Below are 27,464 nucleotides of genomic sequence, written 5' to 3' on the forward strand. Positions count from 1 at the left end.
GATTTGCCCTAGTCATTCCTGTTATGGTTCCAGGAAACCCAAGCAGAAAGCAGGTGGCATCTGGGGTTCGGGTGTGTTCCTGGCTGCTGTCCTTTGGAGGACTCTTCATGCAGGCCATGGACAGGAGAGTGAATCTTGAGGACTAGAGGGGAAGAAGAGCCACCTGGCTCCTGGCATTAGCCCTGGGCAGGCAGAATAAATGGGGAGTGGAAGAATTGTTTGGAAGCTTTTTATTTTGGAAAAGCTGTGCAGAAAAAAAATCAACAAAATGTTGCTGTGTAAAATCAAATCTTAAGCATTAAAAAAATTCAAATCAACGAATCAGCTCAGAAGGGAGGAGGCCAAGAGAGGGAGCAAAAGTAACAGCCTGTCAGGCGGACAGAGGCCTCCCGGGGGAAGGCCATTTCCCTGAGGACTTTGCAGAGGAAGACAGGGTGGTCATAGGGTTAAGTGGCAGTGGCTCCCCAGGCTGTCTCCTAAAACACTTGTCTCACACCTGTCCACAATCCTGCCACAGACTTCCTGATGAAGTGGCATGGGCCCTGGGGAGGAGTGCCCCTTCTCAGCTGTACCAGGAGCACCATACTGATCCTTCAGAAGGAGGAAGGGTGGGGGGGTGATGACAGAGGGAGTTGGGGGCACGTTCAAAGTTGGCTTCAGACCAGGAGTGCAGGGAGGGACAATGGAGGCAGCTGCTGGTGGGCAGGCATGTCGAGGGTTTTACCCAGCCTCCCATAAGCCCTCTTCCCAAGTAACCCAGTCATGTTCCTGGCGATGCAGGCACCTTCTCCACCCATGCATGAGCAGGGTCCCTATGACTTAGATCACTGGCTTGCCTGAGAGAGAATGGGGATGGAGGGAGGTCTGCTCCATGCAGGCACCAATCCCTTGTCTAGGACCTTCTCACCAAAAGCTCCCAGTCTGTGGGAGAAGGATCCTGTGTTTTGCCAGACTGTTCTCTTCTACCAGTCCTCTGCCACTTGTACTGAGGAAGGCCCTTACCCTCCCGGAGGGCAGCCAAAACATGCTGTTTAGGCCTTGGGTTCCATATGTAAGCATCAGGACTGCTTTCTCTCCAGAGCTCCCCAAAGTTGGGAAGGAAGAACCTGTCCCACATTGAGTCTATCAGGCCCCAAGGTCAACAAATCTGCTCTTCCTTTCCCTGCAACAGGTCTAAGGGTTGGTGCCGAGGATTCTTGTTCTGGGACAGGCTCCAGTCCTCTTCATCGAGCAGGTCTGAGGTGAGGAGGCCAGAGGTGGTAGAAGGGCCCCCTCTCTCTGTCTCTGCTCCATCTAGATCCTTGCTGTTGCAAAGTGGCACTGATTCTAGCTCCGTCCCCTCTTCCTTGGATTTTCGGCTCTGTTGGGGCCAGTGGCAGGGTCCACTCCTACAGCCTGGAGTGGAAGCCACATTCCTCTGGCTCAGATATACTTCCAGCATGTAGTAAATGGTCCAAAAGATGGTGAAACAGCCCACCAGCACCAGGGTCTGGAGAAAAGTCAGGCACCTATATTAGGGACTGCTTCTAGCCCAGAACCATGAGCTCGGGGAGTCTCCCCTTCTGGACACGGCTTCTCTCACCTCTACCCCTCATGCTGCTCCCCCACACAAGGACTGCCCCCTAAGAGAAGGAGCAATGCTCTGAAACCACTGTTGGGACCCAGGTCTTACCCACCCTTGCCATAAGATCATCCTGAATAGCCCCAAGGACTAAACCCCCAGCACAGTCCTGTCTGCCCCTAATTGGAGTCTTGGCCCTAGTACCTTCAGGGTGTTGGGGGTAATGGTGTAACCATCATCCTCAGGAATTGTCAGCCCAGGTGGACAAGGTAGAGCAAAGCCATCATGTAAATATTTTCCACTCATGGCACTTTCTAATAGCCTGTGGAGAAGAAAAGGGATTAGGACACCCTACTGAACATGGTTCCTATGCCATCTGCCCTCACCCAGTCTCCCACCTTACAGCTGAAGAGAGGGAGGAAAGGCCTATAGGAAACAGAGCAAGAGCACACTGGGGCTTCCTAGACCATGGCTCTGTCTACACATTTGAGCCTGGAGTTGGGAAGCACAGCTGGGGTTCAGAAGAAGGGGCTCCCCGTGTGGCCTCTTCCCTATCCCTTCACGAGTTGCCTTCCCTCTGACACATGCAGCTACACCTACCTTTGTCTGTCCCTGATGTCTACTGGACTCCACACAGAGCCATACAGGGTCAGCTGCCAGTGCTGGAGGATGCCAACCTGGAGCGGCTCATCTCCTGGGGTGGCAAGTGGGTAGTCCATGAGCAATGCCCCTCTGTAGGCCATACCAGTCCTCCCGCCACCCAAGGGGACTCAGACCATGTGGCCTGCTGTAAAGGTTGTCTAACTATGTCCCACAGACCCCGGGGTTCTGCACAAGTGCCTCACAGGGTGCCCTAGGGATGGAAAGGGAAGGCAGAAAGGATATACTCTGAGCAGAGTTGAGCCTTTGTCTTCCATATTTTGTGGTTTCAGATTTTTTTTTGGAAAGAAAAAATACTTTTCTACCAAATTAAAGAAGGTTTGAAAACCACTGATCTGGTGAATACCTAACTTGACTGGAAGTTGGGAGGGCTGGGCTCAGTTTCCAGTCTCCTCACTGATATTGTAGATATTTAGCATTCACTGATACTCTGACCTTCACTACTATTTTGACTTTATAAAAGTCACTTCAAACCTCTGGGCCTCAGTTTAAAAAAAAAAATGGTGAAAATTAGTCCTGCCCTTACCTGCCTACCAGGGCTGGCCGAAGGATGATTATATGTGAAAAGACTTGAAATGTGGTTTCAACAAGGAATTTTTGTTGCTATCCTGAGGAAAAATGGATCAGTCACTTCTCCAAGGAATAGTATAAATGAACAGTTTTAGAGATCAGTGCTCAATTTCTGGATGGGGCACTTTTCTTAGCCACCGGCAACCCTATGTATTCCACATGGGACAGCTTCTGGGGGGACCAGAAGACAATCATGAGAGGCAAGGCCCTGTTGGAAGGGTGGGGAGGCTCACCTACATCCCTGATAACGAGTCTGTAGATGCCTTTTGCCCTCTCCCCCCAGCACCGCACAGTGGAGAAGGTCCAATCGTTGAAGCCATTTGGATCCCTAGGGATAGAACAAAACAGAAAACATGGGAAGCATGGCACAGGGAGCTGCCCTTCTCCAGAAGCATCATTTTCTTACTGTAGCAGGCACAGAAAGGAGCTACTGTCATTTTGGAGGGTGTCACATGGGGTTCTCAAGGGCTGTCCCTTGCTCCTGGGATCTCAGGGAATGAGGGACTTGGTTCCATGTGGCAGAGTGAAAAAAGCTAACCTGGAGAGAGCACAGGCCTGGGAGTCCCACAGATCTACATTTATTCTTTCTCACTCAGGCACTTCTAGCTCCATAATTCGTTCACTCATCTGCCAAAGGAGGTTACAAAGTCTACTTCTTTAAGGATCAGAGCAAATATATGTAGAGTACAATGCCTAGCACATTGTAAACATTTGAATAAAGCATGTGATCAACAGCTTCCAGCTGCCAAGAATAGCCAGTGCCACACTTGCTTAGGACAGTGCCAGTATCTATTTGAAAAGGCTCTTGTTGCAGAGAGCTCAGGGGTCATGGACAGATGTACGTACGAGTCCATGCTGCGGGGGGCGCCGATAAGGGACATCATGCCACTGGGGCAAAACAGTTTCAGTTCCAAGCTGCCGCGTCGTGGGTGAGTGATGGAGACTGTCACTGCCACATGCTCCAGGGTCTTCAGTCCTGACATCTCCAGGTCCGTCCTGCTGACTGTAGGAAGTCAGGCTGGGCAGCCGGGAATCCAGCCCACAAACATGTATACCCTCACTTCATCCCAATGTACACAAAAGCATGAGCTTACTGAAGGAAGCCACACACACAAACATCTACAGCAAACTGAACCGTGACCCAGTGTACACTGGTGACAGGAATGCAGTGCTGCTTTAGAGTTCACAACCTAGTTTAGAGTATTGTTGGGAAGACAACATAAACAACCAAGACACAATATAAGAACCCAACTGAAGGGCTGGAGATGTAGTAGTAAAGAGTCTGCCTAGGATACTAAAGGCCCTGGGTTTGATCCCCAATACTGCAAAAACAAAACAAAAAGCAAAGCAAAAGAAACAAAAAACAATAAAAACCAAAACAAAACAAAAAAATAAGAACCTAATTGAGTAACTTCAGTCATTCATTCATGCATCCAAAAATTATCTACTGAGTACATCCTACTTTTCAGGCACTGTACTAGATGCTGGGAATGTAAAGATAAGTTGGGCATGAACCCTGCCTTATACTCACAAATGGAAAATTATATGATATGACCTTGATAAGGGAAAAGCCATAAGTCAGATGAGTTGAGGTAGATAATAGACATGCTGAAAAGGAAATGAAAACTGATTGGGAGAAGATATTCTAGAAAGAATTTACAAAGATAAAGGGCATGTATAAAGAGACGAACAAGTCTCATATATGGAAGACAATATAAGTATTAATTTTTTTCAGTACTGGGGATTGAACCCAGGACCTTGTACTTGCTAAGTGCTCTACCACTGAGTTACACACCCTATCCTTTTAATTTTGATACACGGTTTTGCTAAGTGCCCCTGGCCTCTTCCCTCAGCTTCCCAAGTCACTAGGATTGCAATATAAAATTGATTAAAACAAAATAAAGGGCTGGGGAAGTGACTCAAGTGGTAGTGCGCTCGCCTGGCATGCGTGCGGCCCGGGTTCGATCCTCAGCACCACATACAAAGAAAGATGTTGTGTCCGCTGAGAACTGAAAAATAAATATTAAGAATTCTCTCTCTCTTTAATAAAAAATTTGAACTTATTGTATCAAAATAGATTCTACTGCCATGTATAACAATTTAAAAATAATTTGAATTAAAACAAAATAAAACTACCAAAGTAGATAAACTTCAAGGAAATCATGCTGAATGGAAAAAGCCAATCTCCAAATGATACATACTACAAAATTTAACTTACATGACATTTATTTTATTTTTTTGGTACCAGTGATTGAACTCAACCACTGAGCCACATCCCCAGCCCTATTTTGTATTTTATTTAGAGACAGGGTCTCACTGAGTTGCTTTGTGCCTCGATAAGTTGCCGAGGCTGGCTTTGAACTTGCGATCCTCCTGTCTCAGCCTCTTGAGCTGCTGGAATTACAGGTGTGTGCCACCGTGCCCAGCCTTACATAAAATTTATGAAATAATATAACTGAGGAGATGGAGAACAGACTTGGGGTTGCCAGGAGCTAGGGATGGGAAAAGAACATGAGTGTGAGGTAAGTCAAAGGAGTCCTGTGATGGCATATTCTAGACCTTGGTTATGGTGATGGTTACACAAGGATACACACATACACAAATAGAGACTGCAAGTCAACCTGGTGAGAACTGACCCATATGAATTGCACTAATGTCCATTTTTTGGTTTTGGCATTATTATTGTGTACAATGTGATTAAAAGAGGGTGCATGAGATTTTCCTGAACATTATTTTGCAACCTCCCATGAATCAACAATTATTTCAAAATAAAATTGGAAATAAAAACTAATGAAGTGGAAAACTCAATTTGGGCTTATTAAGAAATTAGATTGCAATAAAAGAATTCTTTTTAAAGCAACTTTTCTTCCAATAATTCATTCCAATACGTAAGACAGAGCAATACCTTCATTTTACAGATGAAGAAGCTCAGAGAGGTACTGGATAGAAGGGGAAAGGAGACATAGGATGGGAAGGACTTTAACATTCTTTTTTAAAGATTTTAAACAAGCATTTAAGAGCTATTATAAATTATTGAGCAATGATGCAGTTTAAAATAAAAAATGCTCAAGGAAAGTTAATCTAATAGCTGTCTGTGGGTAGGATAAACCAGGGAGAAGAAAACCAGCTCACTCTAGGGGTGAGGTGATGTGTGCATGGATAATTGGGATGGAAGGAGAAAGGAAAGGTTCAAGGTACTCTTTTATGGGGGTGGGTGGGAGGAGCAGTATAGGGATTGAAGCCAGGGCCTTAACCATGCTGGGTAAACAATGAGCTACATCTCTAGCCCTTTATTTTTTAATTTGGAGACAGTCTTGTTAAGTTGTTCAGACCAGCCCTTGAACTCCCACTCTTCCTGCCTCAGGCTCCTGAGTAGCTAGGATTACCACCATGCCCAGATTTCTGTGCTTCCTAGTGCTTGATCTCCTCTTACTCCCCCTCACTTTGTTCACTGAAGAGTGACGGCTCCCCTTCTCCACTGTGACATCAACCTCCGTGAGAACTACCTCTCTAATTCCATAACTTCTTTTATTTTTGGTAATGGGGATTGATCCCAGGAGCGCTTTACCACTGAACTACATTCCCAGTCCTTTTATTTTGAGACAGAGTCTCACTAAGTTGCTGAGGACCTCAATAATTTGCTAAGGCTGGCCTTGACCTTGTAATCCTCCTGCCTCGGCCTCCTGAGTTGCTGGGATTGCAAGTATGCACCATCATATCCAGCCTAACGCCACATTTCTTTACTTCCCATGTCAGCCACTCATATCCAGGACCATATCCCAGGACTGCTTTACTTCCGAATGGCTTAGTAAGTTCTATTGTGTTTTCTTATTATATAAGCAATACAGATTAACTGAAGATAAATTAGAAAAGTAGATGAGCAAAAGTCAGAATGTAGTTGGGTGTGGTGGTGCACGCTTGTAATCCCAGTGGTTCAGGAGGCTGAGGCAGCAGGATTGTGAGTTCAAAGCCAGCCTAGCAAATTAGCAAGGTCCTAAGCAACTCAGCAAGACCCTCTCTCTAAATAAAATATAAAAAAGAGCTGGGGATCTGGCTCAGTGGTTAAGCACTCCTGGGTTCAATTCCTGGTACCAAAAAAAAAAAATTAGAATGTAAAGGCACCCATATTCCTCATAATATGTTGTGATTATTCAACACATCATACCCAGCCTGTGTGTGTGTGTGTGTATGGTTTATTTTGTTTAATTCCACCTGTCTCACTTTGTCTGAAAATAACCCCCTCCTTCTGTTTGCTTGGCCCTTCATTTCCTTGCTAACCATCAAGTTCTTTCCTTCAGCCTGGCTGAGGTCCTGCAGCTCCTCTCTCCAACACTCTGTTCACACCTCAAGGTCCCCTTGCTTTCTTGTCCATCCACAGCAGTCTCTAGCAAATGTGGAACAATGGATCAGCCCAGTTATCCATCTTCTTGGCTGGATCTCCTTGCTTATGTCTTTCCTACTACACACAAAAAATAAACACAACTGAACCCTTTCTCTACTGTTCATTTTTCTATGCCTCCTAGTGTTGAGAACATGGGCTCTGGAGCCATCCAGCCTGGGTTTAAATCCCAGCTATTCCACTACTTGCTATGAGAATTGAATTAGTTGCCATATCTGTAAAATGATACATCGCATAGGACATGGTTGCTGGGATTGATTATAGTATTGATACCTAAAGTGCTTAAAACAGTGAGCTACCAAATATTAAGGTTACATCATTATTAGGTGTCATTTCTTTTCTTTTTTTTTAATATTTGGTTTTTTAGTTTTTTCGGTGGACACAACATCTTTGTATGTGGTGCTGAGGATCGAACCCAGGCAGCATGCATGCCAGGCAAGCACGCTACTGCTTGAGCCACATCCCCAGCCCCATTTCTTTTCCTTTACTGTCAAACTTCTTAAGAAAGTTTATGTATTCACTATGGCTAGTTTGACCTTTTTTTCCTACAAAAATAGTATTGCATGCACTTTTTTTTTTTTTTTTTCAGGACTGGAGATTGAACCCAGGGCTTGTCCATGCTAGGCAAGTGCTCTATCACTGAGCTACAGTCCCAGCCCTTTCGATCCTCTTGTCTCACTTGGCCTCCTGAGTAACTGAGTTTATAGGTGTGCACCATGGTGCCCAGCTCTAAAGTCCAGTTTGAATTGGAAGTTGGTTCTAGAGTACCTATCATGAAGAACAGTTCCTTACTCTATTCCTCATCTTTGTGATCCACTCTCCAGAGGCAAACACTGATTATTTCTGGTTTCTTCTGGGATCTACCTTCATGTTTCTAGATAATAGATATGTACAGCTATTTCATGGTTTATTCACTTTTTTTTTCTTTTTGAGAAAAGGTTTCACTATATTGCCTTGAACATTATATTGCCTGAATAGGTTGACTTCTGGGCTCAAGTGATCCTCCTGCCTCAGCCTCTGGAGTAGTTGGGACTACGGGCACATGCCACTGTGCCCAGCTTTCATGGCATATCAATTTGAGACATTATTTATTGATTTCCAATATGGCTGATGAGGATTTAACACACATACCCACACCTTCTCTCCAGCTTGCCCTTCTTTCTGCTTCTCAAACTAATTATATAATAATTTTTAGTTAGATCAATATTTTATCTACCTTACAATGACCCTGCAAATACAATACTGAATTTAGCCAAGCAGCAGACAAGGATTATACTTCACTTCCTAAATGATTTGTTTACCCCTTTGGAGTTAATAATTGCCTTGTTTTTGTGGTTTACTTAAATTCACATCCCTATCAGTAATTCTTCCCAAACTGCACAAAAGAACTATAAAACATCCCTGGATACCATTATTCTAAATAAACCAACAGATCAGGAGCTCATTCAGTGATATTTGCCCTGGGAATTCTCTCTGGAAGCCCCTGTCCCATTCCTATCTGGGGCACTGCTGTTGGGGTGGGACCTTCCTTTACCCCGGGGCTTTTGCTTCCTCTCTCCTCTCCTTCCCTTCTTCTCTCTCTTCCTTCCTTCTTCTGCTTTATTCCTTCCCTTTTCTCTTGATTTATCCTTCATTGTAGAGGAACACATCTTTTTGTAGTTTTCAGACAAGTGAAGCACGAGAAAGACTTTCAGTGTCTGAAAATAGCTTTATTCTGCCTTCCCATGTGATTAGGTGTTAGCTAGGCTAGGTACAATTCCACTGCTTGACAATAATAATTGATTGACAAGAATTTCAGAGGACTTTTTTCCAAATGTCTTGTTATCCCTATTATCTCCAAAAGCCAGCTGGAAGTTCTCAGCACAGGTGGAGCATTTCACCTGGAAGGTCCAAAGTTACCTGGACTGTGGCCTGCTTATGTCACTGGATGAGCCCCACATGTCAGCATCTTTGTCTTATGGCAAGGAGCCATTCCATTTCTCCATCAAGGACTCTTCTGAGTTCCTGGCTGCAGTGCCCTGGGATCTGAGCAGCTGGCTCATGGAGAGGGTCTCCTTTTCTCAGCATAGTCCCTGCCTCCCACTTTGTGCTGCACCTGGAGCCCCTAACTTTGGGGAATAAACTTCCTGACTCCTGTGTGGAAAAGGAAGATGCTACCATCTGGCTATTATGATGAGAGAAGATGACTGAAGTCTAACCTTCAATTGACCCCTAGTTTTAGTCTCATACTTTGTCTTCCATAGCATATGGGGCCTGAGTGTTTTGGGATACTATGGCAGGAATGGGATTTAGTTTCTCCCCCTGTTGTGGGGAGATACTGGGGATTGAACTCAGGGCACTCAACCACTGAGCCACATCCTTAGCCCTATTTTGTATTTTATTTAGAAACAGGGTCTCACTGAGTTGCTTAGTTCCTTGCTTTTGCTAAAGCTGGCTTTGAACTTGCGATCCTCCTGCCTCAGCCTCCCTAGCTGCTGGGATTACAGGCATGCGCCACGGCACCCAGTGGGAATTTTGTTTTCTTAGCCCTACTCACTTCTCCATTCTTTTCCATCTTCCAAAAGTGTGATGAAATCTCTCGTTTGATGTAGTCTTCTCTCTCATTCTTTTTGTCTTTGTGCTTATACATTTTTATTCCTTTATTCTTATTTTTGTAAGGTTGTGGGAGAGAGCAGGAATAAAAGCATGGGTTCAATTTGCCAGCTATAACTAGAAATCTTCTCCTGTGCTCATTAATTATTTAGCCAGCTGCAATCTAGCTGTTGGCCCTGTGAATACACTGGTGTTATTCTTCCCAAGGTCACCAGTGGCCTCTTTTTCAAACCTGGTCATGATCTTTAGTCCTTGCCTTACTTGTCCTTTTTCATTGAAACCATCCTCGATTCCCATAATACCAATCTCCTGATGTTTCTCTTGCCTTTCAGGTCATTGCTTCTCAGTTTTCTTTAGAGACTCCTTTTTTATATTTGCTTATTTAACATCAGGCTTCATTCTGGGCCCTCTTTCATGACTATCTCCCTGTAAGCCTGATGATCTCATTCTCTCCAAGACCTTTTCTTCCATGACTCCCAAATTCATTACACTTAACATTTATTTATTCAACTGCTTTCTAGGTAAAACCTTTAAAGGTATGTACAAATATGGCACAGCTCAAGTTTTCTTCCTTACTTCACAGCCTTGCTCACATCTGTTCCTCCTCCTAGATTTCCAATTCTACCTGAGAGCATCACCATCTAGTCCTTGGCCCAACTAAAAACCTGGAAATCTTCTCATCTGTAAATATTTTTAAAAACATAAGATATAGTAATTATTTATGTAACCATATATAAATACATAAGTATAATATTAATTTATATACATATGCACTTTTTATTATACAAAACCTCAGACATAAAAAAAGTAGAGAGTGCATATGTTCTCAACACCTAATTTCAAAAATTATCAATATATTTGTTTCATGGATGACTTCTACTCCTTCACTTGCCAAATTCCTTTTATAGAATCCCCAGGCAGTGAACCAGTTCATCAGTAAAGATTTTAGTACATGTGTCTAGAAAACGAAGCTTTGGGCAGATCTTTGAATCCTCTCGGTTTCCTTACATCAACCTCAATTGGTGACAATATTTTAAAGGCTCCTGGAGGCTTCAAGGTAAAGAAAAAACACATGGTCTATCTGCCACCTTCCAGTTTCTGGTCTTCTCCTTCCCTTGCTCGCCATGCTCCAGCCATCCTGAATTACCTGCAGCTCTCTGAAGAGACCCTTGATTTTGCACATGTTGTACCTGTTGTATGATGTCCTTTCCCTCACTTTTCTCCTGGCTAGCTGATATAGTAAAACTTAGGTCAGTGACTGGTTTAAGAACCCTTCCCTGTCTCCTCACTGTGCTCTGAAAGCACACGGGCTGTCTCCATGGCCCACTGTCTCCCATTCAAGAAGGAGAATTCCCTGAGGGCAGAAGTCATCTTATCCCTTAATCCCTAGAATTTATGCAGTGCCTGGGGCAAAATAGGTCTTACCTATTTATAGAATGAATGAGTGAATCAAATCAAGAGAGACCTCAAGAGAAAAAACAAAAAACAAACAAAACAAAGACTAAACTACAAGAGAAAGGCTAGGAGAAGACTAGGGGAGAGAAGGGGGACAGAAGGACTGAAAACTCCAGAGTTTCATGTTTGGCAGACTAGGGATGGTAATCGTAATGACAAACATGGGAGAAACTTGGAAAAAAAGCTGCCTTTTGAGCTAGGCACAGTGGTACATGCCTGTAACCCCAGTGGCTCAAGAGGCTAAGGCAGGAGGTTTCTGAATTCAGAGCTAGCCTCAGCAAGTTAGTGAGGCCCTGTTTCAAAATCAATATAAAAAAGAGCTGGGGATGTTGCTCAGTGGTTAAGCCCCTATGGACTAAATTCCTGGTATCTACCAAAGGAGGGGGAGGGGGACAAAGCTGCCTTTTGAGAGTGGATAATGAAATCTAAAATTTTTATAATGTATTAAATGCAATATATAGATAGGAATTAACAGTACACAGTGGTTCAGGAATAAAAAGAAAAAGGAAAAGTCTTGACGTAGGTGGAGGAGAGCCCTGAAGTGGCAGAGAAGAGACATAAATGACACGTTATGGAACATTATGAAATAAAATAGAATCCAAAAAGGAGTGCTTGTCTGTTAGTGGTTTACATAGTGGTATGTCACATCCAGTTTTTAGTAGTACTGAATGTGAGTTATTTCTACTAGAGTTCAAGGAGTTAATAAATGAAATGAACTATTGCTGGCTGTGTGTGTGGGGTGTAGCTCAGTATTAGAGGACCTGCCCAACATGCACGAGGCCCTGGATTCCAACCCCAGCACTGCAAACAAAGAAACAGCCAATATTACAACAGTGCATGACATCAGAAAGCACCCAAATGTTAGCTGATGATCCTCATCTTATTATTATTATTTGGTCTGTGGTAAGTTGAGGTCTTTTTCAGTCTCATCCTGTTCCAGAAGATGCCCAGGCTCTGTGTGCCTATAATCTAGTGGGAGGTCTGACAATCTATCCTACCCATGAGGGACTGGAATAACACTTAGAGGAATTGTGTGAAGCGATGGAAACTAAAGGTGGACAAAGAGCCATGGGATGAATCTTGGAAGACACAGCTCCAGAATAGTAAACAAGCAAACCAAAAATTAGGTAAGTTGGGCAGAGAGGACAGAAGAGGACTATGGAGCAAAGGGGGTCACAGAAGCCAGAGGAAGGGAGGGGTTGTAATGAACTCCTCATTAGTAGGGTCAGAGTCACAAGAAGGTTAACAAGGATGGATTCTAAACTAGCCCCTGGATCAGTCCAAGAAAGGGGCAGTGAGTCATGAAGTGAGTCTTCCTTGGCAGAGGGAGTGTGTGATGAGAGGCAGCAGCTTCACTTAGTTCAGTTGAACTACTAGTTGAGGGGAGGCAGGGACTTCAGTTGGAAGGCGAAAGGAAGGAGAGAGGGAAAGAATGGGCTGAAGAGGGAGACGTAGAGAGGTGAGGAACAGGACTAACTGCGCGGGCAGAGGATTAATAGTACACTCAACTGTATGGAAGGACAAGAGATAGGTGCAAATAAGTGTTCAGGCATCAGACTCTCTTGTGGAGAAGCCATTCTTCCCCAAACTCCACTCTCCCTCCTACCTTCTATGTCCTATGTCTGGCGATTTTAGACCCAGTTTTAGATCTAATGGAGCTAAGAGAGCCCATCCCTTTCCCTCCTAAATTCCCGTCAGTGGGGAGAAATGAAAACCTGTCTTGCTCTTCAGCAGTGCTTCCGAAGATGGCGGCCATCTGCCACATGTGACTATATAAATTTAATTATGATTAAACGCAATTAAAATTCAGTTCCGCAAACTAACTACATTTCAAACATTCAGTAGATCCATATGGCCTCAGAGATCTAGAACATTTCCATCATAGAAGAAAGTCCTGCGGGACAATGCTGCCCGGGAGTCTTAGAGGTCTTTCATATCCTCTTCTATATTAGGGACATTTAGCTCCCTCTACCTTATAAAAAGTTCCCTTTCTAGCCCCATACAAGGAATCACATGGATTCTGCTGGAAAAAAAAAAAAAAAACTATAGCTTTGCTCTAGGGGAGGAGATTATCTCCAGTGTCTGGGACTGAAGTGCTCAGTTCTATGCTACTGGGACTTACTTCCTTCTAAGCCAGCCCTCAAGCTTACACCTTCCATTGTGTCTGCTCAGGGTGAACGTAGTCATGTCAAATCACCTTCTCTGGCTTCTGAAATGAGCATCAGGACTGCTTGCTGCCCTGGATGAGGGTTCACTAGCAAACCTCCCTGGATCTATCCTCTGCATCCTGCTTGTCCCCTAGACCATCTCCCGCTCTCCTCCCTTTCTCCTGCTTCCTAGTGACAAGAAGTTGCCATATGCCTTGATATCTATGGAATTTTGTCAGACACTCTGGGGCAATGTTGCCCTGGTTTGTGAGAAGCAGAGGATGACAAAGTTGGAAAGACCCCTAGTCCTTTAAATCAACTTCCTCATCTGACAGATGTGATGGGAAACAGCCCTGAATAGGAGGGAAAGGTTAAAAGGCTCATGATCCCCAAGACAGTGAGCGCAAAGCCAGGGCTTTCAATGGAACTGCATTCCTGGGTGTGTTTTTGAACTTCTCTGTCTTGGCTCATGCCTTATGTCCTTTCCAAGATAGCATTCCTTTTACGGAAAATGCAATAACCAGGGCCCTAGGTCTCCTTCCACGTGCAGGGAGACTGGCAAAAGCTGCACATGCTTAGGGATAGAAACTCAACTCTTCTTGGCGAAAGCTCCACCCGAGGGAGGCTGCCCCCTCCTTCCTTCCTCCTGGGCTCCCTCCTTTGGCCACTCCTTCTCCTGCCATGGCTCTGGTTTGACCAATTCCTAGGAGGACAGGAAACATGAGGACAGAGTTCTGATCTGGGTATGAAGTGTAATGTTCCTCAACTTTCATGAAAAGTAGTGAATAATTCTGTTTGTCAAAATTCCTAAAAAAAAAAAAAAAAAAAAAATCCCCCAAGGAACTGAGGGTAAGGAAAACTGGGAAATGTACAGAGGAGTTGTGGGTCTAGCTCAGTGGTATATCACATGCTTAGCATGTGCAAGGCCCTGGATTCAGTCCCTAGTACCAAAACAAAACAAAACAGAAAAACTGTGCAGACACAGGATCCTCTAGAACAAGCATCCTGGTCCAGCTACTTTTTCTCTGGGAAGGGCTTCTGCCTCTGTGCTCAACATACAACACATCATTGACTTAGGAGGTAACACTTCAACCCCACCCCTTTAGAATTCTAGCAATCCTAGTAACTCTAGTCTAGGGGATCTCTTCTTATACCTCTGTCTCATTCCCAATAGAAGACATCTGGCTCTCTCTCTTTCTTAGATCTGAGAATCAAAGGAAAGAGTTTTTAACACTTTTACCTCATCCAAAACCCACTAGGATAGAGTGGTCTGGTAACATCTTAGCATGGAAGTCACAGGAACTTCTTCCAACTCCTGCTGAGTCTCCCCAAGTCCCACTTCCACCCCACCCACCCGCCTTCCTAGCGAGTTGCTCAGCAACTCCTTTTCGCTACTAGGAACTCAGGAGAAAGGTCTTGTTTTAGCAGCCAGGGGCCAGCCAACTCAGAAGCAGCAACATGTCCTAAAATGGTCAAAGAAAACTCCACAGGTTTGGCTGGAGCTCAGCTCCTGAAGGAAGGGGGAAGAATCCAGCAGGGAGGACGAGCTTTATTGCCCCATCACCGCCCAGGCCTCAAGCCTAAGATTAACCCTTCTGGGTTAACTACTTACCATTCCACAGGACCTCCAGGGAGCCAGGTGACCGTGGAATAGCCTTGTTCTCTTTCAGCACGGGACTGACATAGGAAGCTAAGTAAGGGACAGATGTCCAGATCTGTTAAAGAAAGGGGGGGATGGCAAATCAACACAGACTTCTCACTCATTTTCTCTCTTATGTGTGCGCACACACACACACACACCAGTGATGTGATCTTTAAGGCCTAGCCCTCTTTCCATCTTTCCTTTCCTTGTCATCACCTTCTTTTACTCCTGAAGCTCATTAGGGCACCAACTCAAGGAACTATAGAGATGGTTATGTCTAATGAGAACCGGAGCACAATGCTGGGGCGATAGCTGTTGGTAGAGTGCTTGCTTACCTCGTATGCACAAGGCCCTGGGTTCAATCCCCAGCACCACAAAAAGAAAAGAGAACTGGAGCACCTGAGAGGCCCCAGCTATCCTCTGCTCCCATGGGCTCTCCGTTAATAAGTCTGGGACTTTTTAATTATTATTAAAACACATTAATAAGTGCTGGGTTGGAGTAGTTTTCATCTGTAAAATGACCATCGGCTGGGATGAGGGTGAAAATGGTTGAATCAATGAAATAAATGAATATTTATTAAGTGCCTGCCACGCATGCAGGCCACCCCGTCTTGCCATCGCCTGTTCACCTTGGCTGCATTGACGAGTCTCCACGCGTTGAGCAGGCCAAAGCCATGCTGGTGGCTGTGGCTGAAGCCTGCCTCATTGGTGAGCCAATCTGCACGGTGGTCTTCATACTGAAAGCAGAGGCCTGGTTCAGTCTCCTGCATTACCCACATCTCAACGGCCTCAACCTCACTTCTCACTTGACTGTTGGCCAATCCAATCCAGAATTTTCCACTGAGGCCATGAGGAATTGATTCCCCCAGAAAAGCTGGGACCGAAGATTAAAACCCCATGATATCACCACCCCAGAAGTTGCTTCTGGAGAGGGAGCCCAGCCAGAACTCTCCTTTGCAGAAGAGATATAAGTGAGTCGAAGCCTGAGGTCTTGATGGGGTTTCCATACCACTGCTTACATATACCCTTCTTCTGAAACGGACTCGACACCTAACATTTGGGACATTTAGAATCTGAAGCCTGCTGATACTCAAACCTTGGGGTGGGCTGGGTGGGACCACTTATCTACCTGGCAGTATCTCACCTGGGTGGCTGTGAAGACAATGATGTGCTGGACATCACGCCATGTGAGGCAGGGCCGTACCTGCAGCATGAGGGCTATCATGCCAGCTGCCAGAGGTGCTGCAGCTGAGGTCCCTGTGTGGCCCTCTGTGCAGCCAGTGCCCTTCTGAAGGTCCCAGTCAGTGGTCACCTAGGAAGTGGAGGGGGAGTGGGGAGGGTTAGTGACTGAGTTCAAAACTGCAGAGGGAGGGAAACCACACAGTCCTCAGAACAACCCTCTCTGGTGGGCCCTTTCTTTGTCAGACCAGAATGGGGCCCACCAACAGGACAGAGGAGACCTGTAGTCCTTCTGGCCCCCGAAGGAACCACCACATAGTCAAAATGAAAAGCTGCTTCTGAGGGCATGGTTGTGGAGAAAAGGAGATGAAAACATGTGAGAGGATTTTGATGCAGACAATAATTTCCTATTCTTGTTCCCTTATTTTCCTGCTCCCATTCCCAAATTCTACCCTAAGCCCTTCAACCCTCACAGCCACACTAGACAGAGGAAGTGTCATGGGAGCTGCTGGGCCTCAGTTGGAGCAGGGACAACAGTGACAGCACCAGTCAAGGAAATACAATTTGGCAGCTCAGCCATGGTGGCTGAAGAGACATGGGGTGCAAACACAGGGAGTATGTTCCAGGGAGACAGCTGTGTCCTTGCCCACCCAGGCTTGGCATGGGCACAGTGTGTACACAGTCGGGCACCCTGCTTGGTGGCCACCCACAGGATAAGCTGCCTCTGTGCTCTGATTGGCAGCTTAGCTGGGTTTTCTGGAGCCCCACTTTCCATTTGTGGTTCTGAGCTGGGGTGTGAGAGTGGGGGAGATGGCATCTGTCTGGCATCAAGTTCTTTTCATGTCCCATCAACATGGAGCCTCAAAAGGGCTGGCTGAGGAGGACCCTGCCTGAACCTGCTCCACTATGTGGCACTTGGATCCTTAGCGTATGGTGCCAGTGCAAAGATTACGGAATTCCTTTCTTCCATACTTCTCTTCTGGGTAAGACACTAGGGTACCAACTTCTGCCAAGAGCTGCCTTTTCTCCATTGTACTCACTGCTTCCCTCCCAGCTGTTATAGCAGCTGCCAAGAGATGTAATTTTCACCCAGACACTGTGCACTCCCAGAAGGAAAGGAGAAATACTCTCCAAGTTGTAGTCTCAATGAGGTGGGAAGCCTGACTGGTGCCAGGAAGCAGATTGATTTTTTCCTGTTAAGGAAACAGCCTTACAATGACAGTCTAGTGTGTAGCTGTGAAGCCTGTGAACTTGCCCAGGGTGGAAGGAGCCCTGTGCAGCCATAGGGAAGTCCAGGGGAGCCCCCTACGCCATAGTGGTGGAAAGCACATGCCCGCACCCCTGCCCTTAGAAAGACAGCTCCACCCAGCTGCCCTGGTCATTGGATAGAAACCAGCAACAGGAGGTTTCCAGGGCAAGGACATTCCAAATGGAAACTTGGCTAAATAAACTTGTTTCATTTCTGGATAAATTATAGTTTGGGTGGAAGATAGGGTAAGGGTAAGAAGCTGAGTTGAGTTTGGAGGGGAAAGCCAGGTACCACAGAGCAACAGACAATGGTTATGGAGCCTTCTTGGAAATCTGCCCTGGGGCAAGGGTGAGTGAGGTCCCCCAGAATTCTGCCAGGGGTGAGTAGCACAGTATGTTCCTATTTTTTCATAACACAGCCTGGCTTGGGGTGGGGAAGGCCACTGCATGGACCCCAGGCTACCCAGCAAAGCCTTGCTTGATCTTTACTTCAGTCTACTTCCCCTTCTTCTTCTCCCTGGGTGTGGGAGGAGGGAGTAGGGGTCAGCTGGCACAGAGCCTTGGAACATTGTGTTGATCAGAAGTCATTTACTGGCATAACAAAATTTTAGTTTTGGAAACCAAACTTGACCCTGCAGGAAGACAAAGCTGCCTAATTCCCAGGGGCCCTGGAGAGACCTTCCAACCCAGCCACTGGAGAAATCTGACACCAGCTGGCTCCAGCCCAGCTCTTATTGGAGCCTCCTATACCCGTGTTACACTGTGTGAGCAACAGGGACAGGCAGGGAGCTCTAGGATGATGGTGGTCCTCAGACCTGGCTTCACCCTGCTTGGAGAGAGCCCAGCACAGGGGATGCAGGCCGTAGCCCCTGAATCCTTCAAGGTTCCATGGGCTAGAGCAGCTCTGGTCCCCTGCTCCAGTTTCTATGCTATGGCTCCAATGAGAGCTCTAGCAAGAGCTCTGTGGGTTAACAGAAGACAGGCTCTCTTTCCCACGGATCTCATAGGGACAAACGCTGGCTCCACTCTTGAGGACCAATATGACAGAACTCATGGAATTATAGAAACACCATGATTTTCTTTCTTAAGTTCATGGAAGGTAGCGCAAGCCCAAATTCTACCACAGGAAAACATTTCAAAGAAGTTGTTTAATCAATGCAACACTTGCTTCTATTAACAATATGTACATTTGTCCCAAGTTAAAAAATTTAAGATAAAAACCATTCACACAGATTTATGCAGAGTCCTTGGTGGTTCTCCCAACAGTGGCATGCCCAAGAGAGATCTGTGAAGGCAGAGGAGCCCTAGGAGCGGGATCAGGAACAAAAGAACACCTTATGATGCCAGAGAGAAGTCCTGTGGGAAGGGTAGGGGCAGGGGGCAGAAGGTCTGGGAGGCACTCACAATGCTCCGGAGCATCTTGTCCCCACCACTGAAGGTGACTGCCAGCATGGAGGCACATTCCTCTGCATAGAAAGGCATCCGACCCTCCTCATCCACAGCACCTGGGCACAGAGGGAAATGGGAGCTGAGATGAGAAATGGATCCTGCACAGGGCCTGATAATATCAGAGTTGTTTTTGAGTTATTATCTGGGGGAGCCATCTTGAGTGGAAAAAAAGATCTGAGCTATCTCAGAATGCCCACAATCTTCATCTCAATAAGCAGCCTCAAGTGGCACAGAGTATTCTGTGCCCTGTGGCTATTCTTCCCATAGGCTCTGGGGAAAAACCAAGAGTCTTCCACCACTATACCTAGTTATTCACATTTTTTCCCCAACATTTACAAAGTATCTACTGGGAGTGACATACTGTGCTTGGCAATAGGGCAATATGGAAAAGGCCACTTCCTGATCTCAAGAAACCAGGTAGGAAGCTGAGTAAGTAAATAAATACACTTCTTGTGACAAATGCTGTGATTGAGAACACAGGTAAAGGGCACTTAATTTAGGCTAGTGGGGAATGAGGAAAGGTTTCAGGCAGGAGACAAATGGGCCATGGAAAAGAGAGGCCAGACCAGAAGCTGAATCAGTGGTGGCTGGGCTGGAGATGAGGAGGTGATCTTCAGGGAATGGTTAAACGTGTTCATAGGGAAGTCCTAAGATCCCGAGAGTAGGCTAGTCCTATTTGAGCCCAAAGAGACACTCATGATCGTACATTTAGATAGACACAATGATTCCCCAAGATACATGTCTCTCTCTCTCTCTCTCTCTCTCTCACACACACACACACACACACACACACACACAGAACCATCAGGTCACTACCTATTGTGACTGTGTAGATGGAGTTGGCATAGCCATCATAGTTGCAGTTGTCATTGTGCTGGCCTCCATTGCCACTGGCTACTACAAAGATGCTCCCAAAACCCTGGCGACCAGCCATCACTCCATGTTGTAAGGCAGCCTGAGGAGCAAAAATGTCAGGGTATCAGTTGAGGAGCTCAGAGAAAGACCTCTATCTATAAAACCAGTCATCCCCACTTCCCCTTCTAAAAAGAAAAGGGAAAAAAGTTCAAAGGGCACAGGTATGGGAGAAAGATATTTAGAGATGGACACAGGATGGGAGGGAGCCAGGAGTAGTACACTTGATGTACTCTGTTTATGAGATGACAGAGTGGGGCCGGGAAGGGAGCTGAGAACAAGATCAAAGGGAAACAATTTAAAAGCATTGCTTCATTCCTGTAGGTGCCCCCTACCCCAGGTTAGCTGTACTTTCTTCCTGCAAGAAGGCAGCAGAGCACAGCACAGGTCTGGCAGTGCAAGTGGGAGTGGGTAGGAAGAGGGATCGACTTGTAGTAGTTCTTCTAGGACTGAATGAAGAGAGTGTTCTAGGCCTCCTTGTCTTCATGCAGTTCAGTTACCTTTCCAAGCTGGTGGGGACCGTCCACCGTCTTCCCATCATCATCTGGGCCCCAGCTGTTGAGAATAAATACAGGAAGCAGTCTGTGGCTGTGGTACCCACTCAAGGACTCCCAGTTTCAGCTGGCCACCCTTCTGCCTGTAGCTCTTACTCTCCTCCCAGGGGTGCTGGTTCAGAACTTTCATTTTTTTTCCCCCTGATACTGTGGATTGAACCCAGGTCTTGAGAATGCTAGGTAAACACCCTACCACTGAGTTATATCCCCACCACTTGGATTTCCACAATTAATAGACAGGGCTTAAGTCTATCTATTCTAAGTGGAAAATAGAGTCCTTTTCTCAGGTCCCAGGGAACAGGAGACTTTACATAGTGGTAAAGAGGAACAGGGTTACTACTAGGCTTGATGGCGAAGCATGCATGATGGGATATTCCATGTGGGTCAGTTCTTGATTCTTAGGCTGAGTTTTCTGTTCTTTGTCTAAAAGAAAACATCTTTTTTTTTTTTTTTTTTTTTGTGGTGTTGGGGATTGAACCTAGGGCCTTGTGCATGCTAAGCAAGTGCTCTACCAACTGAGCTATAACTCCAGCCCCGAGGAAACACATCTTATGGGTGATGTCAAGGATTTAAGAGGGTAGTCGTTAGGGGGAGGAATAGGTACCATCAATGCTACAGGGCCACCTCACCTCAGTTCCTTCTTAGAACTTGTCTACCAGAGCCATAACCTGAAGCTGCAGGAGCATTTTTGTAGGATGGCAGAGACTGCCTCTGGGATTCAGTATACCCGGCGTGGAGAGGATAGCCCACTTTCTCCCCAGGGGCTTGTGAGTTAAGAAAATAATAAATGTGGGGCAGGCTGGGCACTTCTTATGTGACAAACTGATTACTGGGAAGATGGGAACTTAAGACTGAGGACCTAGTGGCTGGAGAACTGAAGATATGAGGGCAATGACCTTATCAGCTAGCCCAGTGAGGAGTTCCCTGTTCTGATCTGCCTGAGTCAATCCATTTTGCTGTCCCTTTGTTGGAAGATTCCTCCCAGGTACATCAGCCTCCTGCCCTCTACTGGCTCTGCCCCGAAGCTCTGCCTCACCTGCAGCTGTAGATGTCATTGATCTGATAGTGCTTGTTGAATGCCACAGCCTCCATGCTGTCTGTGAGTGGTCCATCCAGTACCCGGATACCTAGGCATTGAAGACATACCAGCTCCTCACTAATACTGGTCCTGCAAGAACTGTCAGTGCCAGTTCCCTAATAGGGGGCTGGGTGGTGGGGAGCTACATGGGGGAGACATACTTCTCCCCTATATACTCTTTTGTACTTTTTGAATTCTTATGCCATGTGTTTGTATTACCTGTCGAAAATTTAAAAAAAAATTTTTTTCAACAGTGCTAGGGATTGAACCCAGAACCTTGTACATCCTAGGCAAATTCTCTACCACTAAGCTACAGTCCTATACCTTTTTACTGTGAGATAGGTCTTGCAAAGTTGTCCAGGATGGCTTTGAACTTCATCCTGCCTTTGCCTCCTGAGTAAATGTGATTGCAGGCATGTATCACCATGCCTAACCAAAAATATTTTTACTAACATGCTGGAACTTAGACTTTAATGATCCTGGAGTCTGGTTAAAAAGAGTGGGGCTAGATCGAAGCTAACCAAGATTCTCTTATTATTTTCACCCTTCATCGTGTAAAGCCCCTAGCATAGTGCTTGACATGTCAAAGGTGTTCAGTACCATTACTACTCCAGGGATGCCTAGTTTCACCCTCCAAAGTAGGGTGGGTCATATCCTGGTGGACCATGTAGGGACAAATGGGGCTTTGAAAAAAAAAGGGAACCTTGAAAGTTTCCTACCCCCTCTGTAGTCTCATCTGCAGAAGGCCACTGCCCTCTGCTGGATATTACGAGAACTACAGCCAACCCATTGGGTGCTCAGGTTCCCAGGCATTAGGAATCAAGTGGATGGCTTTCCTATTCATTCTTTTCACATTCTGTCATGACAAAGACTGAGAGGTAAAGGAACCAGAGAACCTCTTCTAGCATAGGAATGGGCTATCAGCTCTCTTGAAAGGATGGAAAGCAACTGTGATCATGAGTAGCACTGGGGCTGGGAGGTGGGCCTGTGACAGCAGCCTCCATAGATACAAGAGGTTGTGAAGAACAACAGAGGAGAAGACAGTTTTTAACGTATGAAAATATGAGTACAATGCAGTCTAGTTGAAGGAGTTGTTATGAGTACTGGGGCATAGCCATCATCAGAAAAAAGGAAGATACTGACCAGGGGCTTGAGTCTCTAGCCCTTGTCAAGAGCATCTCTACTTTTATCTGTTTTATAGAGTGGGGTTTGCTGCTAAGAAAACATGTTTGAAAAATCAATGAGCTAAAGTGTCCTATTAAGAGCTTATCCTTTGCCCCAGGTTGTGAATACTGGGATGGAATAAAGTTACACAATGGGGGTGCAGAGCAGGGAATGACCACTGTGGACACAGGAAAAACCCTCCAAGGCTAGCGGGAAGTTCAAGTTACCTGCTATGCGGCTCCCATAGGCTACACCCACTGCGCAGAAGCTGTTGTTGGGCACAGCAGCAATCTCTCCTGCACACCGCGTGCCATGGTGGTTGCCATTTTCCACATCCGGGTGGGGCATGGGGTCAGGGTCATTAGAGTTGAGGTCATAGCTACCCTCTGGGCTCTGAAATATTGAGGGGTGACATGTGGTCACTCACTGGTTAGAGGGGTCAGGAAGAGAAAGGAAGTAGGAGTTTGGGATTCCAAGCCAGGCCAGCAGGCCCATCTTCTTCATACCACATAGGATACAAGATATGAGCAAAAGACAGTGGGACAGAACTGAGAAGTGCCATGTCTCTCAGCACCCTTCTCTCTGGCCTAGTATAAGAACATATAATTATAAGAATTATAATCTTCTCTTTTGGATAAAAGAGATTTAGGGCTCTCTGAAGGTCATGCTTTAGAGAAGGGAAGGTATTCAGGATGGTGGAGAGGGAAGAAGTTGCCTAACTGGGCCACTCCTTCACACCAGAGAGGGAGCAGCAATAGGAAGCAGGAAGTACCTTTGAGGATTGCTCTCCCTTGGGATTGGAGCCACCTGTTGTGTCTTAACTGCCAACCTAGAAGGCTGGCAGGGAAAGGAGAGAAGGAAGACTATCACCCCACCTTCCAGGCTGTTTGGTTTGGCTCAGTGCCCTTTAGGAAAGGGAATAAGACTGAGGCAACATGAAGAAGGTGGTATGACATGGGGTAGGAGTGATCAACCCAGGCCACTCACATAATTGGGTGCAATGTCCTGGATGGTATGCTCCACTCCATCGTCCACTACCACCACTGTCACCCCTTGTCCAGTTACATTGCGCTCCCACACACCTGTCACGTTGATATCCCTGCCAGGGATCCGGCGGTTATTCTGCAGGAGAGATGGGGTGGGAATCTAGTGACACACAGCACAGTCTAGAGATAGACAAGTTACAGTTAGTACACCTTTTCACCTTTGAACTCCACCAAAGAGCCAGACAGAGGTTACAAATCAAAAGAGTACTAGGGAACAGAACCAAGAGAGGCACATAAGAACTCTGCCATGACGCTGGTCTCCAGGGAAGGTTGGCATCACCCATGGGTGATTCAGGGTGAAATGGTGGCTAGGGTTACAGGTTGGATAATATAATTATTATGCAATAATGTCAGTAGTTAATCACATATGAAATAATTTCTCCTATGTGCCAAGCATTGTTCTAAGTGTTTCATATATATGAATTCACTTATTCTAGCCTTAACTCTAGGAGGTAGGTACCATTTTGCAGGTGGGGAAAGTGAGGCATAGAGAAGTGAAGCAGTTTGCCTGAAGACAGATCTAGTTCGTGGCAGAGCTGCAATGTAAGCCTGGGCAGCATTCAAGCCCTAAGCACTATAGTGCACGGGGTCCAGGGAAAGTAGAGGCTGAGGGTGCCATACCACTTAGCCCCCAGAAACGGCCCCTCAGACCAAGGATGGGACAAGTGAAGAGGGATTTGGTGAAAAGCCCACAAAAGAACTAGACTAGAACCTCTCCATCTGAAAAGGACACTGCAGGGCTGGACTCACCAGGTGCCACTGCTGTGGGTACTTTGGATCATTGAAGTGGACACTGCGCTTGGTCCGCTTCAGCAGCCTCTGCTCTGAGTGCCAGCGCACAGCTTTATGCTTGGCCAACACAGCCTCTGCCTGTTGCCGGATGATTTCCACCTCCATGGCCTGCTTGTGCCCAACTGGCTGGACAAAGAGGTAGTGGCCCTGGAGCTCTCCGATGCGTCCAGCGTTCACCAATCCTGCTGCCTGGGCCACAGCATGTGCCCGCTGCTCCAGATTTTCTTCCTCTTTCTCACCTTCCAGACTGTCTAGATGCACAGCCCAGCTCAGCCCCCCTGTGCCCTGGGCATCTAGCCCACCTGTCCCTGCCAGGCCCATGACCCAGGGAACCAATAAAAAGAGCCCGGCTAATTCCAGCCAGAGGCAGGTGGGTAGGCCCAGGGGGGCATCCAAGTGTGGCACTTTCTGTCTTCCCTTCGGCATCAGAGCAGCAGGCTGTGGACAAAGAAAATAGAATAAAAGAAATAAAAGAGGTGATAACCACAGGGGTCTGAGAGGGTAACTTTGAGTCCTCTGTGTGTTGCCCCTGGAAACCAATCTGCTATTCCCATTATGAAACATTTGATCTTCTTTTTTTGATCATATTTACCCTGAACCAATGGAGCTAAGCCCCAGGTGGAGTGCAGGCCAGGACTAACCCCAGTGGATGACCTCCCATGGCATGATGGGCCAAACTCTGCTACACCAGATAAACAAGCAGGGTCTTGTTGCTCATAGGCACCATCCTGCTCTTCCCAGTATTGCCACTCTCAGGGATCAAAGTACATGTTACGCCCACAAACACTGGTAGCAACATGACAGTTTTTTAGGAGGACCCTTCCCCTCTTTATTTAGAAGGGACATAAGTCATATCCCAGAGGACTTCAGTTCAGTTGTCCTCAGGGCTAACTCCCATGCGATGGGACCCCATTCCTACCTGGACTCTCTGTGAGGTTGAGCTTCTGATTTGGCTAACCACGTCATCCTCATTTTATGCAAATGAAGAAAAAGTGCCACCTTTGCTGTGAGAACTGTTGACTCTGAGCACAGGTTGAAGACCTGTGGGTCCTAAAAACAGAAAACAGTGTCCCACCAAATCCAGTGGAACAAGCAGAGGCTAGCCAAGGACCAGACACCAAAGATGCTGGACAATGATAAGTATCATTGCCAAGAATCTAAGACCAGTCCTAGACTGGAACAGCTCTGGCACAGTTAAGGCCAAATCAGTACAAAACCCAGAAACACTACTCTTGTCCTATCAAGCTATCCTTTTTCATTTGTTTCTGTAGACACCCTAGCAGAGGCTTAACTGTTAGCCTAGGGAGGTGGCAAGGTGAAACAGGAAGAAAGTCAGAAAATGAAAACAAAACCAGTATAAAGGGCAAGTGGGCAACTGGGAGATAAGCAATCACTGGAAAGCAGCACCGAAAGAGACACCCCTGTAACCAGCTCAACTGGCTGGCTTGGAAGCCAAGGCTCGGGCTCTGAACCTATCCTCTAATTGCTTAGGATCCAAAGAACCAGGGAAAAGGTCTTAAAAAGCTCTTAAAGAGATAGAAGGGTCAAATTAGAACTGGTGGGCAACCAATGGGGACAAGCAAATGTGGGTGGTTAGGCTTCTTTAAAAGCCTCTGCTGTCTACTGAGTCCACCATGGGGCCAGCTTTGAACTCCGACACACACCCAAAAGAAGTCAACTAAAAGCATACTAGAAAAAAACAAAAAACAAAACATGTGTTTTTACTGAAGACTCCTTGGAAAGGGAGAGAACTTAGGCCACTTAACATTTCCCTCCAGGATTCTCCATTCCACATCTCTCTCTTTTCCTCTTAGGTTCCAGGGCTTATTCTCTCTCAAATTCTTCCCTGCCCTCTAGTAGCTTCCATTGTCTCAAGATATTCAGGTGTCTTTCCCAGTCCGCATACTCTACTAAGTGGAAATGAAATTTTGGTAGCCAGGGAATGAGCCATCTAGGCAGGCTCTTCAGTCTCAGTACATCCCACCCGGATTGCCGGGTGGGGGGGGGGGAGAAACTCGAGCCCTAACTGTCTCCCGGGAGCAGATCAGCACTTTTGTCCCCTGGACTTCTGGGGAAGTAATCTTAAACACCTTTTGAAAGCAGATCTCCACCTCGCCCATCTGCTGGGCCTATCTTTACCTTCTTCTCAAGGAAGAAGGGCAACTCGAAGTCCAAGATTCTGCTCTTAAGCGACTCCTGGCCGCCTCTACACCCTGCTCGAACTAAGTCATGTACAGGGACTTGTTTCACCGATTCCCCCTCCCTTGTCCTCAACTGCTTCGAATAAGGTGCCCCTCTCTTCATTAGGACCAGGGCCCCGAACCTCTGGGAGGCCTCGCACCAGGACTAAAAGCGCCTCTGTGCAGCGCCCTCTTCCTTAGGCGCCGGCTCCCCCAGTTCTGGACCACCCGGACTTCCAATGTCCAGCCCCCCTCTACTTCCCAACTCACCAGCCCGGCCGCGGCTGCCGCCGCCGCCTCCCTGCGGAAACTCGCGGCTTCCCGGGAGCCCAGGAGCCAGTGACAGCAGCATCACTTCCGCCCGGACGCCGCAGCCAATCAGCGGAGGGTCCTCCAGCACCCCTAACCCGCCGGGCCCAGCAACCGGTGCTCCGGGACGGAGCCTGCAGGCGGCCTCCGCGGAGCGGCGTGCAGGGCTTCGGCTTAGCGCGCGGGGCTCCAACGCCCGAGTCCTCTGGGCATCTTCAACAGGATCCCTCCCCAGAGTGTACTTCTTCATGGCGTCCTTGGAAAAGGGCCTTTCGGTTCCGACCTTAAAACACAACCTCGTTGCTCTTCTTCCTCTGGCCGTTATGGCCCTGACTCTCCCTGTAGCAGTCCCAGAAGGGCTCTTGTCTCCACTAGGCCTCCTTCTTTCCCGCGGTCAGAAATCTCTCTTCCTGGCGCCGAGGCAGGGTCCACTTACATCTCAAGGGTCTTCGCCAGCATCCCTGCGCTCCGGGTGGTTCTAACTGTAGCCGCCAGAGGGCGCCGTCGGGGGAGGCGCGGAGCCTACG

At 46.8% G+C, this 27,464-nt stretch overlaps 1 protein-coding gene across 1 annotated transcript; it reads right to left on the reverse strand.

Moving 5' to 3' along the window:
* Positions 1 to 215: 215 nt before the first annotated feature.
* Pcsk7 (proprotein convertase subtilisin/kexin type 7) lies at positions 216 to 27,422 on the reverse strand. The gene is made up of 17 exons (XM_013359976.4): positions 26,899 to 27,422; positions 25,368 to 25,498; positions 24,407 to 24,886; positions 23,598 to 23,732; positions 22,838 to 23,003; positions 21,405 to 21,495; positions 20,315 to 20,369; positions 19,719 to 19,857; positions 18,858 to 18,958; positions 16,171 to 16,338; positions 15,656 to 15,763; positions 14,997 to 15,099; positions 3,638 to 3,794; positions 3,025 to 3,119; positions 2,162 to 2,255; positions 1,766 to 1,883; positions 216 to 1,489 (listed from the first exon to the last, which is right to left on the reverse strand). The coding sequence occupies exons 3-17, from the start codon at positions 24,872 to 24,874 to the stop codon at positions 1,139 to 1,141; spliced, it is 2,349 nt and encodes a 782-aa protein (XP_013215430.2). The 5' UTR covers positions 24,875 to 24,886; positions 25,368 to 25,498; positions 26,899 to 27,422; the 3' UTR covers positions 216 to 1,138.
* Positions 27,423 to 27,464: the final 42 nt, after the last annotated feature.

The sequence above is a fragment of the Ictidomys tridecemlineatus genome, chromosome 4 (assembly GCF_052094955.1).
Source record: "Ictidomys tridecemlineatus isolate mIctTri1 chromosome 4, mIctTri1.hap1, whole genome shotgun sequence".
Lineage (NCBI taxonomy): Eukaryota > Metazoa > Chordata > Mammalia > Rodentia > Sciuridae > Ictidomys > Ictidomys tridecemlineatus.

Excerpts from the sequence above, each read along its gene's own strand:
- Pcsk7 (XM_013359976.4), bottom strand. The coding sequence starts at position 24,874 with ATGCCGAAGGGAAGACAGAAAGTGCCACACTTGGATGCCCCCCTGGGC. Across the intron at positions 3,795-14,996 it reads CCTGGAGGTCCTGTGGAATG|TCAGCAGGACGGACCTGGAG; the intron begins GTAAGTAGTTAA and ends GACTTCCTACAG. Across the intron at positions 1,490-1,765 it reads TTACCCCCAACACCCTGAAG|ACCCTGGTGCTGGTGGGCTG; the intron begins GTACTAGGGCCA and ends ACTTTTCTCCAG.